We start from the raw sequence: 12573 nt of genomic DNA on the forward strand, positions 1-12573 counted from the left end.
TTCAGCTCCATAAAGCCATTCACAAGCGATGCTCGTCCGGTGCAGATCTCAAGCACAGCACACCTGAGCCTTGTGCACTGTGCAGAACAGCAGTGCAGCCTCTCCTCGCAGTCCCCATCCGTGACCCCACAGTCCCCAGACAGAAATCTACACTTCCCAATCCCATTGCAGTCGAGGTCACAGAGCAGAAGAGAGGATGAGGTAGCTGGTCAGGATCCTACCTGGTGGGGACACCTGTGGGGAGATGCTGTATGGGAGTCTTGATGTTGTCCAAGGACCCTTCCTTCCCCTTGCAGATAGCATACACAGCCCTTTCCATGTGACCTGACAGCTCTCTCATTTAAGGGAAACCATCCTCAGGCAATGACATCTCCAATATTTTAGCTGGTTTGGATCACAAATAAATCTTGTAGAAGACTTGAGCATATAGACATGTGCCTGTGTGCATGGTAATGGAAGTTTGTAACAGTACTGTACAAACAAGAATAGATTTTATTATCAAAATAATCAATAAGAAATAATATTTGTTGATCATTGGACGGCATAGAAATGGTCCTTTCTTTGTAAAAGACTTTCTCTTAATCACTCCTTTTTTGTGCTTGGCTTGAGCTACATATGCTGGCGTCATGATGTCTGGGGACTTGGGCTACAGCATAGGCACACATGCACAACGGTTCTAAAACATAAGGCATTTTTTCACGTGGTAAGAGGTTTCCATGCGACGATTTGGGCTGAGGGCAACAAAGATGTCAACCTGTTGTCCCATGCAAGAGCCATCCCTTGTCCTAAGTCGTGTTCTGTGGTTGAGGATGCTATTCTTGCCCTTGCATCCATCTCTGCACAGAATATTCCATGCACCCTGATGAGATTTTCTCTCATACTGGGCTGTTAGTGAGGCAGCATTTAGTAGATAGATGGCTAAAGCCTCTTGCAGAAAGCACCATGTGAAGCATCCCTTAGCCAGCTTAAATTATCTGCGCCTCACTGCAAATTCTGCACATTAATGGAAACATCTGGACAGTTTTGCTATCCAAAAAGTAATGGTTATTTAATTGTGTAAATCTTTTTTCTGGCATTTATACTTCGACACCCACAGCAAGTTGGTAAATAAAACCTCTAGCACTTCAAATTAAACTGCTCTCGGTTAATTGCATTCAAGATGTTCAACAGCTTTGTTGGTACTCGTTAAATAATACTTGATTACTGGGAACACATTTGTCCAATGTGAGCCTCCCTGATAGCAAACAAGCTTCCTTGAGCTTTCATGTCTGAATTTATATGTCAAGAGAGAAATTACTGATGCTTGCAGCCGGGGCTACGTTTTCCCATTTGACTGGCATGAATGAGAATGGGGAAGTGCCTCTGGTAGGACAGAGATAGGGAAAAAGGGATCAGAACTGAGCCTCCTAGTTTTGCAATCAGCTTCTGCTTTAGCCCACTACTTTGTCACTCCTAGTCCATATACGATTAATTTTCCAGTAGTGCTAGACCTGCTGTGGACTATATGTAGGATGTCCCTGCCCGTGGCAAGGGGATTGGAAATAAGATCTCTTCCAACCCAAACCATTCTATGTGCAGTGAGCAAACCCATTTCCATGTCCCCGGAGCTGTTCCAGTGCCACTAAACCACCATCACTGAATAATCTTCTGTTAATTAAAGATCCCCCCCACTCGTGGACACAGAATGATCTAATGTGCACCGCCAGGTTAGCTCAGCAGTTCCCTGGCACGGTCACAGAATCACAGACTGGACGAGGTTGGAAGGGAGCTCTGAAGATCGTCTAGTTTACAAAATGATAATGAAAGGGGGTGTCTTCCTGCCTGGGGTACCTGAAATTCCTCTGGTTGATTTTTCTACACTGGGCAGGCATGGCACAGATGAAATTGGACTCTGGGTGGGAACAGGGACCTCCTCCCTCTTCACAGTATTGTGCCTGCTCCCACCATCCTCTTCATGCCCTTTCTCGTGAGGTGCTGCCCAGGTCCAGTATAGGACTTTTGGTGCAGAGCCTTTGATCTCTGTGGATGAAACTGGCTGTGCAAGATTCAGAGATTATGAGTCAATTCCATCCTATCAGTGTTGGGCCTCAGTTCCCCATTTACAGCTCTTCAGAAAAAGAAAATGAAATGCCAGATAGAACAACTAGATAACAAAGCTCCTGAGTGAATCAAGTCCTAATAGCTAATCCCATCTCTGTTGTCCACTGTTGTTTTATCAAGGTCTCTCTGAGAAAGAGAGAACCAGATGCAACCACAGTCTCTGCCAAGTACTCCTGCTTGCTGGGGCCTCCTTCCTTATCACCTAGCACTCAGAGAAGCCATCCAGAGCAGCTGAACATTGCTAGGTGTGAAGAGACAGTCCTGATAAGGGTTTATTTCAAGGGACACTGGCAGATTTCCCAGCCTAATGGTCTGCCTTGTCTATCTGATTAAAATATATAAGGGGGATGGTTTTCTTTAACCAAGGACAAAATGACTGAGATAAAATCTGGGGAAAGAAGAGCAACAGTGAGTTAACTTGCTCTGTCTGGTAACTGAGAGATTTTCTTTTTCTTCTCTCCTCTCCAGATTTTCCTCTAGAGGAGCTGCTTAATTTAAAAATAAGCGTTCATGAGCATTCTTCAGTTACAGAAAAAAAAAAAAAAAAAAAAAAAAAAAAAACCACCTTAGCATTCCTGTTATTTTAATAGATGAAAAAGAATTGTACAATGATTGAAAAACATATTCTTGAGGGTTATATTTCCAACAACAACTGAATGATGTTCTGCACATACTATGAAGTTATATTTTCTACCATGGGCTTCTATACTGCCAAAGATTTTGTTGATTAGTTTGTTTTTGTGCCACGACCTGTACCCTATCACAGAACAGAAGCAAAGATGGAGAGGAATGGGCCTCTCAGGAGGAGCCTGGAGGATGCTTTTTTAAAGTATCTAAGAAAGCTGGCTATGAGCTGCTGCAGGAGAGGCAGAAAAGCCTCCTGCTACCAGGTGTGCAAATGCTCTGGCTGTCCTGGTCTCAAATAAGTAGAGTTAGGAGGCATCCCATTTGCTTTGTAACTCCCTAAAAATCTTGCTGTGAGTTAGACAACCTCCTTAGCGACCTGCTGCTCTTTTCAGTGGTGTGTGTTACCAGTATAAGAAAGTGCCTTTTTCTTTTCATTAAATAAGGAAATATAAAAAGGGTTTGGATCTGGCTTTTTTTTAATTTTTTTTTTTATTATATTTTTTTTTCCCTGCCTTTTATTATGTGATTACGCCATCTTGTGGAAGTTGCTAAGAGCAAGAGCTGGAAGCAACACCTGGATCATGTCTATATTTGCAAGCCCTATTGCTCAGCAGAAGCAGGTTTGGGGGGTGGGAGAGCACGGAGGACCTGCACCCACGCTTGTTGCACTTTGGGATTGTGGCTGTGCAGAAGTTGTAGCCTGGTCTTCTTTTGGAATTATGACGTACGTTCAGGACTATGTCTTGCAGGATCAACTGTCTTCTCTTTCTATTTCAACAAAAAGGAATCCAGCATGAGTACTCTATGACCACTCAGAGTGAGGAAAGTAGGGATATCAAAAACATCTCAGTTCACCTCCTCATCTAAATTAAAATGATAAAGTAGACACACCTTTAAGGCCCTAAAGCTTTGATAACGAGGTCAGGTTGTAAGCCAATGGAATCATGCCCAGGCCCTGAAAAGGCCTGGAAATTGGCCTCTTTTTTTTTTAGTGCTATGAGAGAGAGGGTTGTGGTCTCCACAACCAGAAGAAAAAAATAAAGGAATTTACCTAGAACCCTTTCTAGCTCTTGTCCCATGGGAAAAGAGTAATATTGCTTAGCTTTCTGGACTGATACTAACGTGGCTTTGAAGAGCTTGCTCCTGGAAAAACCTGTGCCTGCTCTTGGGATTTGGAGCTGTACTGGTCAAGCTGGGGAACCACCACTGCTTTGGGGATCGCAAGGCTCAGGAGCAAGAAGATGTTGCTGGAGCAAGATACAAGAAACTGGTGAGAAGTGGCTATGGGATTCAGTCAATCTGGTGGTGTTAAATTTGAACACATTGCATTTTGATTTGGATGAGGGACTTGGTTAATAGTTGCTTTCTTCACATAATGCTTATTTTTTATCATAAAGTTGTCTGAATACATAGCTTAAGCTGGTACAGCTGTTCTCAGATCCACTCTGCTCATTGAAAGAAGAGGGTTCTTCAAATAAAAAGGTTGTACTAGAGGAATAGTAGTACTAGAAGAGTTAGTACCATAGACTGTCTCCCACCTATGTTGTCATGTACTTAATCTTTTTGTCACTCTGAGGCTCAGCAAGCCAAAACCCTCCAATTTCCTAGGAAATACTTTTCCACTTCTTTAGTAATATATGTCTGTAGCAGGCTGATGTAACAGACTTTTTTTTTTTTTTTTTTTTTTTTTTTTCTCTGAACTATTTATGTGCATTAGCTTGATCTCAACCCTTAAAGCAGATGGTATTTTACGGAATTACACACAACCTGTTTTTGTCTAGATGTAGATCCTTAAAAGGATTTTAACTTCTTACTATCCACTGCTATCAACACATGAAGTACCTATCCCGTAACATTCTTTGTACAGTGTTTTCTGTAATAAGTTTTGCTTCTGGGCTGTCACTAGATCAGTTCAATTTACAGGGGCCTTTGCTTCTTGCTACAGAGACTTTTAGGTAACAAAAGAAAACTGAGTTTCTTTACTGTAAGTGGTGCACCATCTGATGGCTTACCACTTAGGAGGCCTCTTCTGTTTTTAGTAACCCTAAATAACCCTGTGATATGTAAACCAATTTCTAACAAACAAAGAAGTCATCAGACCTACTGGGTGAAATATTTGTGACAAGGTAACACACCTAAACAAAAGGAAACCACATAAATAAACCCTATTGCAAACATACTTGCATTGTGATTTTGGTGCTTATTTCAGGTGGTGCATGGAGTCACTAGGATTAAATACCTGGCTATGTTTACTCTCCCCTGTAGAGTTTCTCGAGATTGTTTGCCAAGGGTGTTGTGGCATGTGAGGAATTAGCATAAGCTTCATTGATTAAGAGGTAAAATATGGGAGTGTTTATCCTGGAGACTAGGTGCAGGGTGTGGTGCTAGCCCAGAAGGGGCAATAAGGAGAAAACAAAAGAGAGGAAAAAGCTGGTTTAAGTTGTACGGTTGCTCTGGTTTAAACTGCATGGGAACATAACAGGAAGGCTTTCAGGAAAGGACTGCTGCAGCAGCCAGAGAGGAGGCTGTGACAGCAAGTGTCTGACTTCACCCCGTATCAGCAGAAACAACACACACACCGCAGAGCGATCAGATTTAAATCAGCACCACATCTAGAGGTAGCACCAGCAGCAGTTCTAGCAGCAAATGAAAACCTAGCAGGGAGTACTAGCTATTAGTTTTCTGCACTGCTGTGCTTTTAGAGATTGCCCAGCAAGCCCATTCCCTGCTGGCAGCTTGCACGTGGCTGCCTTGTTTTGGAGTGTGCTCATCGCTTATGAGGAGTGAAAGCAGAAGTTATGCAGAAAGCTAAGGCACTCAAGGTTGTCCTCCTGTATAATGCTTCGATGTTAGACCTATGAAATTAATTTTAACAAGCTATTAGGCCCATAAGCCAGAACATGGAGAAGGCAGTAAAAATATATATATATAAATGCCTGGAAGATCTAGGTGTGTCTAAGCCCACGTGGCTGGGTGACATCCTTCCTGCAGCAGGCAAGGATTTGAGGCAACCTCTGAGCTGATTGGGTTTGCCTTGAGGACTAGGGACAGGCTCTGGATGTCTGTTCCTAACAGGGCAAAAAGCAGGTTCAAGGGAATTATAAATGAGTCAGTGTAACTTCATTTCACAGACTGAGGTTGGATGGGACCCCTGGAGGCCACCAAGTCCCAAACCCTTGTTCAAGCAGGGCCAACGAGAGCAGGTTGCCCAGGATCGTGTCCTTTCCTGGAAAGAGGCTGGAAATGAATTAAACTCTTTGCAAATGACTAGAGAGGGATAAGAAGATGGGGAAACCAAAAAGGGTCTATCAATTTTTATTTATATCCAATTAATCTATTTTGCGTGTGTGTGTGATTCTAAAGTTGGCTCAAGGAGAGAGCAGAAGATATTTCCTTTGAACTTAATAGGGTTATGGGCCTGCCCTAAATGATATTCTCATAATCAGATTTATGGCAGCAGTGCACAGTGAGGATGGTTTAAATATTGTTCCCCAAGGATGAGCTGCCTGGGGATGAAGGTGGATGAAGACTTTCAGGTGGGGAATCAGCTGCACCCAAACAGCCCCTTCAAGTGTGCTAGGAGGGCGCCTGATCCCACTGCATCCACCAGGTCTGAGTCAGTGGCTTCCTGATGACTGGATTCAAAAAGGACTTATTTAGGTATTGAAAACCCTTCTGAAATCAGATGGGGAGTCTGGACAGCTGGGATAGCATTTAAGTACCCTAATGCTAGGTCTGGCTGTGACCACAGACCCCTTGGGGTTTCTTATCTTAGCATGTGGGACAGCACCACAAGAGGTCATATATGACTTATCTGGGTTGTGCGACAGGGCAAGACCATGTCTGTAAGATGTATTTGAGCCTGAATGCGGTACTGCAGCTGACAACAGTCCCATGTGTGGCACAGTCCTACAGTTTCTCTTTTGTTCTGGGATGCCACCAGCTAATGCATTACAGGGTGGAGCTGCTGTGGCTGGCCTGTGGTTCCCTCAACCACCTCATCTGCCTCTCCCTTCCTGGTGGGAGGAGGAAGCCAACAAAATACCCTCGGTGCTGCCAGGCACCGCAGAGCCTCAGCCCGTGCCTTCTGTGTCCCTCCTCGGGCTGGCTCAGAGCCTGGTCCCAGGTAGGGTGGTGCTGCGGTGGGTGCAAGGCAGAGAATTGCCACTTACTGACTGCCAGGACAAAGATGGCAAAGATACCAATCACCTGCCAGAGGCGCAGCCCCCAGATCACCACCGTCTCCGAAGTGACAGGGTCCGGCTTCTTTTTGGGGGGTTCTGTGGTGGCCTGGGAAAGAGAAGGGGGAAAAAAAAAAAGAAAAATGGCTTAAGTTTGCAAGGGGAAAGATGCCACCAACAGGAGTTGGTGAGCCCTGGTCCTCTGGCCTTACAATAATTCAGATATCTTCAGGGAATGGAGACTTCTCTAGAGGTTTTGTCTAAAGCTTTTGTTGTTTTGAAATGTCTGAAGTGTTGTCAGTTTTTGTGGTTAGGAAATAACAGCAAAAAGATTTGCTTTGTCAAGTCCCACTTTTTTCCTAAAAAGTTCAGCTCCTTGGGTCAGGAGGAGATCTTTTATAGTCTTAAAGGGCTTTTTTGAGGCTTAGCTGTGAAGAGCAACATAATAATAATGTAAAGTTATTTGAAACAGGGCAGGCTGGGGTGAGGAGAGACCTCTGGTCACCAGATGTGACCCTAGCGCTGGAGCAGAGCCATGGCCAGGCACAAGCAAGGCTGTATCTCAGGCGGGGACCAAGCACTTGAGCTTAGGGTTAAAGCAGCTCCTACAGGATGGAGCTCAGCCTTTGCTGGGCTGTCCCAAGCAGCTGGACCTCTAGGGGTGGGATGCTGCCTTGCTCCTGAGCCCCTGTGTCCACACCTTGCACTCTGATTTGTGTTGCAACATCACTCGGTGCCTCAGCTTCCCCACTTATAACAGGATTTTTGCCTTGAGATATTTTGAAGGCAAATGCCATGTGAATTTGATACAGGAGCAGATACTAGGGCCCTTTTATAAGCTGAGGAAAGACGCTTTAGTTAAATCCCTACTATAGTGCCCTAACTGCATTATCAGTGGGGAATGAGAGGTTGATGGACCCTTGAAGGGCAGCACAGGCAGAAAATCCTACAGCGTATGCTTTAATTGTACAAACAGCAGAGCTGAATTAGATGGCTATTTGAGCTGCATTTAAGTGCTGGGGATTCAAGCACATTGGTTTAACCATTTAAAGTTAGCCTCATCAAGCAGAGATGTTAGATTTCATGCAATACAAGCATAAAGTGTTCCAAACAAGGTTGGTCTGGACAACAGAGGCTCCAGTTTGGTAGAGCTCAGACTCCCACAGCTCTAGGAGTATTAGAGATTGATTTGATGCAGGTAGGTGAATATACCACAGGGAGATTAAACAAAACAGGCAGCACCAAAGAGATGAGACTAAAGCTAAGAGCAGGGATCTTCATATTAAATACATTTATAGTATATAAATTATACACATCAGGAGTAAACAAACAGCTGTTTGCATCAAGGAAGTTATCTCAGCTGTATTTGTTAAGAGCCTTTGTGTTACTTGAATGTGTTAAATGTGTAAATATAATTGAATTGTGCTGTGAGTGCAGGAGAAAACCTCTCTTGAATGCCCATTTAGATGGAAACAGGACAAGGACCTGATGGCTTCCATAGTAGCTAGGCGTTGACAAATGATATAGATAAGTCTCATTGCAGACCCAGTCCTGAGTTTTTCTGTGCCTTGGTTCCCCACCTCTGAAACGGGGATAAGGATATTTCATGGGTGTGTTAAGAGGATAAATGTTGCATCAGATGGGTTGTCAAGACCAACTCCGGAGGTCCCAGTGCAGTGGTGATGTATTAGGTTCACACACATCAGCAAGAAGCATTTATTCTCTTATCTGATGGCTGAGAAGATCAGAGGTTCACAAGAAGATCAGAGGCTCACTGCCAGTGAACTTTGTTATGGTGTTCTGTGTTGTGGCAAGTCAGAGTTAAAACCTGCTAGCGACCTTTCAGAAACAGGTGTTAGCAAAAACACCTATATTGGCTTATATCTGAATGTAGAATCTGATCTGAGTTGGCAACAGCCTTTTGATATAAGCTGAAAACACTTTGTTTCTGAAAACCAAACAGGAAAAAAAAAAAAAAAAAAAAAAGAAAAAACCCTTCTAAACACACATCTGACTCCCTGCAGTGCCCTTCCCTTTACAGCCCAAGAAAGTGCTGTTAAAACACAGCTGTAATGGATACCAGAGAGCTGGGGCTGCTCTCCAATTACTTGCCTATTTATGCAACATAAACCATAATTTAGTCTTTTCCTAATGAAGGATGCTTCCCGTTGAGTCTGGAGTGCTTTGTCTCCCAGAGGATCCTATTCAGAACCCATCCGTGGTGGATAGGGTTGCTGTCTGAGCTCAGCTCTTCCAAGCCACTCAGCACCACGTGGCCTTGCCTCGCTGCAGTTTGTGACTGCCAAACTTCTCCTCTAGTGCTGGGCATGGAGCATCCAGCTCTCAAAACCCAGAACTGCTACAGCTAAACGAAGGGAGAAAAGATATCTGACTGGGGTGGTGTGGTCCTGTCTGGAACAGTTGAATAGGAATCTGTGACAGTCACCACTGAAAAAAAAAATAAATAAATGAATCCTTTTTCAACCATAGGGATTCTGTATGCTGCTTACAAAGTATTCAGTAACACTGAAAATAAATCAAAGAAGCCACAGTAAGCAGCAATCCTGGGAGATCAATCAGGGCAACAATTTAGGTTCAGAATATTTTGTCTAATTGGAAGTTAGACCAACAATGACCTTATAAATTTAGATTGCTGACCCCAGTGATCTGAGTTTATTTCCTGCTGTCTCTGGCTTTCCTTGCTACTGCTCCTGGGGTTAACCTCTAGGGTAGCCTCAATCTGAATCTCAAATCGTAGATTTTTTTTTTCTCTTTTTCCTGTGCACTACTCAGTGTGACTTTGCCCTCTTGAGAAGCTGAGCTCTCCCAAGGATTCATCTTTCCTTCCAGACTTGTCTCTGATGGGCATCTGGGAATGGGAGCCAGATATAAAGAGGGAAACTGTTGGGTTTGTTGGGACTCTGAACATCTGTGTAGGTTTTAAGTGCACATCAAGAAGGGAAAAAAGAGAAGGCAAACAGGGACATGGTTGCTTTTAGCCCAGCCAGAGTTGTGCCAGGTGGGAGCAGAGTTGAAGGTTTGGCCCTGTAGGTGGCTGGAAGGAATGGGTTTAAGGTTGACCAGCTACTTCTCTAGACAGTCTTAAAAACAAGTGCCCTTTCTGGGTCGTGTAACCTGGTTCACTGCCTCATGGCCAGTCAGGGGGCATCTTATGCATCAAAACCTGATCTTCAGCAGGACATAAACTACAGACAGGAGGCAAACAGCAAACCTGAAGCTGAGGGAACAAGAACCCATGCTCAGCACCACGGATTGGAAGTGATGGCTCCAGTTTTTTGCAGCACACACAGGCTTTGAGTCCTAATTACTGCCTTCTGTGCTCATCTCCAACAAGAGCATCAAGAATAGGATGTGTTCGCCTCCCTGTGTGACTTCTGTATGGGACAGACTCATGCAACAGAGTAATTGTAATCAGAATCAGGAAACTGAAGCTAGTCTGCACTGACAGCATTAAGCACAGAGCTGTGGGACCAGAGGTCCTCGCTGCTTTTGCCTGCCAAGCCTTGCAGTATTGGTCTTTTTGCTCTGGGGACCTCAAAGCACTTAATGCATCACATTTATAGAGCCAAAGCAATGTTTCCAATGCAAAGTAAATTAGCTGAGACAGGGGCAATTAAAAGATGTTCTCAAGATCACAGTGTGGATCAAAAGCTCTGAAGCACTTGCCATCAACTTATGGCCATTTCTGGAAGGAGCTGTGGCCATGGAACAGCATCTTTCAATGAGACAATTTGTGTTGGAGGGGAAAAGAAAAAGCAGGGTTGAAGATCTCTGCCACTTTCCTTGCTTTCACAAAAGCTTTTGATGTGAACCAATACATAAAGCAGAAAATATGTTCAATATTTAAGACAGGAGTGCAAGGGGAAAAGGCAGGAAGCAAGACTGCTGCTGAGCCCTGGCCATTTATGCAGATGCTTTGGTTTAATCACTGCCGCTCTTCATCTCTTCTTCATGTTCGTAGAGTGAGGGTTGAGAATGCCAAGGCAGAAACATGCAGTGAAGTTACTGTAGCATAGTGGTCAGGCTACCACAGCTTAATTAATCATCAGATAGAAGCTCATCTGATGAGCAACTGCCTGTGGGCATGCACAGGGACTTGTAGCTGAGGGCTGAGTGCATTGCTACACATCCTGACCAAGGAAGGGGTCCAAATGTTTCTGTTGATTGTAAGGTGCAATGCTGGCCCACAAGTGATCTACAAAAGCTAAGATAAATGTACAGCAAGGAGAAGAATAACATATTAATGAAAGCAATTCTTAGTAGCTGCAGGAAATTGGAGCTGTTGGTTTGTGCCTAGCAATACATGTCAAGATTCGGAGGTGCTGATTTGTGCATGGGAATAAATGTCAGGATTTGGAGTTACTGATTCCTGCTTGGCAATAAATGTCAAGTTAATAGTGATTGGATCGGGGACAAAAGGAAAAGATATAAGGAGGCTGAAACATAGCAGAAATGAAACTGTGGGGCAGGGCAATTCTTACACAGCCCCAAGGAGAAAAGAATACCAAAAACCTGAAGCTGGTCCTTGCAGCTCTGTCGAGGGTCAATTTGTGCCAGTGCATTCCAGAACTGGAAGATGTATGGACAGATGAAGAGGTTATACTTGGTATGAAGGATAACAGCATTGCTTTTTCTACACAAGGCAGCTGCAATGAATTAAAGATTCTTGAAGACTGGAGGCAGTAAAGAAAACTCCTGCAAGAGCTGTCAGGCTTTGTCTTTAGGTGCAGGAGGGTGTTAGGAAATGCTCAGGTAATTATTATGATCAGGGAGAAGCTTTGGGGCAAGTAGATGAGAAAATATAAAAGAAAATTATGCAAACACCTCACCACGATGTTGGTACCACATAGGTATCTGGGCACTATTTATGGGAATATGAAAAAGGTGAGGCTTCAGAAAGAAAAAGAAATGAGCAGAAACAAGTAAATGAAGGGTTACAAGTAAACTAAGCTCCAAGGATGTTCTGTGCTGAAAGAGTGTATAAAGACATTACAGCAAAAAGAAACTTCCAGCTTGGTTAAGTAGCCTGAACTTAAACGTAAAGGAGATGATGGAGACCTTGGTAAATATTCCACGTTACTTTGATGGAAGACCTGCGCTAGCTGGAGCAGCAGATAAAAAACAGGCAGCATACAGCACAGTGTCTTAAAATAAGATTAGACTGCTGGTGAATCCAACTTCTAGCCAACACCAAGTATGAATATTAACTCAAAGCCAGACCATTGGTTTGGGTGTCTCTTGCAGGACAGCGGAATAGCTCCTTAGCCTCTGACTGTGTCAGCTACATATCCCACAACAGTTGGCATCACTTGTTGATGCCAGTAGACATAAATACATGTATATTTGTGTCTTGCACTTCAGGCTAAATCTCTCCCTCTGAAGTATATGCATCTGCCATTACTTAGGAGCTTAAAAATGTGGAGTACAAATAGTTCGGTCTCAGCTAATTTTTCCAAGGTTTTGGTATAGCTATGAGAAAGCAGCACTCACATAGTGCCACCCACCTCGTTGAGGCATCCTACTGAGAAGTGATGAATAAATGAGTATTTATTTCTCTTTAGCAATTAATAGTGGAGCCTATAGTGATTAGCTCAGATCTAACTGAGGCTAAGCTAAGGCTGGGCCATGCTGACAATACCCTGGC

At 43.8% G+C, this 12573-nt stretch overlaps 2 protein-coding genes across 3 annotated transcripts in view; one reads left to right on the top strand and one right to left on the bottom strand.

Moving 5' to 3' along the window:
* Window positions 1-12573, bottom strand: part of TMIE (transmembrane inner ear) — a 33799-nt gene that overhangs the window by 16816 nt on the left and 4410 nt on the right. Inside the window, exon 2 of one of the 2 annotated variants that reach the window (XM_084510207.1) lies at window positions 6937-7017. In XM_084510207.1, the coding sequence (XP_084366333.1) occupies window positions 6937-7017 (81 nt within the window). Of the gene's footprint in view, window positions 1-6899; window positions 7018-12573 lie in introns of both variants that reach the window. The other variant, XM_084510208.1, reaches the window with a different exon arrangement.
* ALS2CL (ALS2 C-terminal like) overlaps window positions 3714-12573 on the top strand; it is a 61204-nt gene continuing 52344 nt past the window's right edge. The window contains exon 1 of the mRNA XM_084510184.1: window positions 3714-3997. The gene's annotated coding sequence lies outside the window, so the exon portion shown is untranslated. The remainder of the gene's footprint in view (window positions 3998-12573) is intronic.

This window comes from Aythya ferina, assembly GCF_964211825.1.
Source record: "Aythya ferina genome assembly, chromosome: 2".
Lineage (NCBI taxonomy): Eukaryota > Metazoa > Chordata > Aves > Anseriformes > Anatidae > Aythya > Aythya ferina.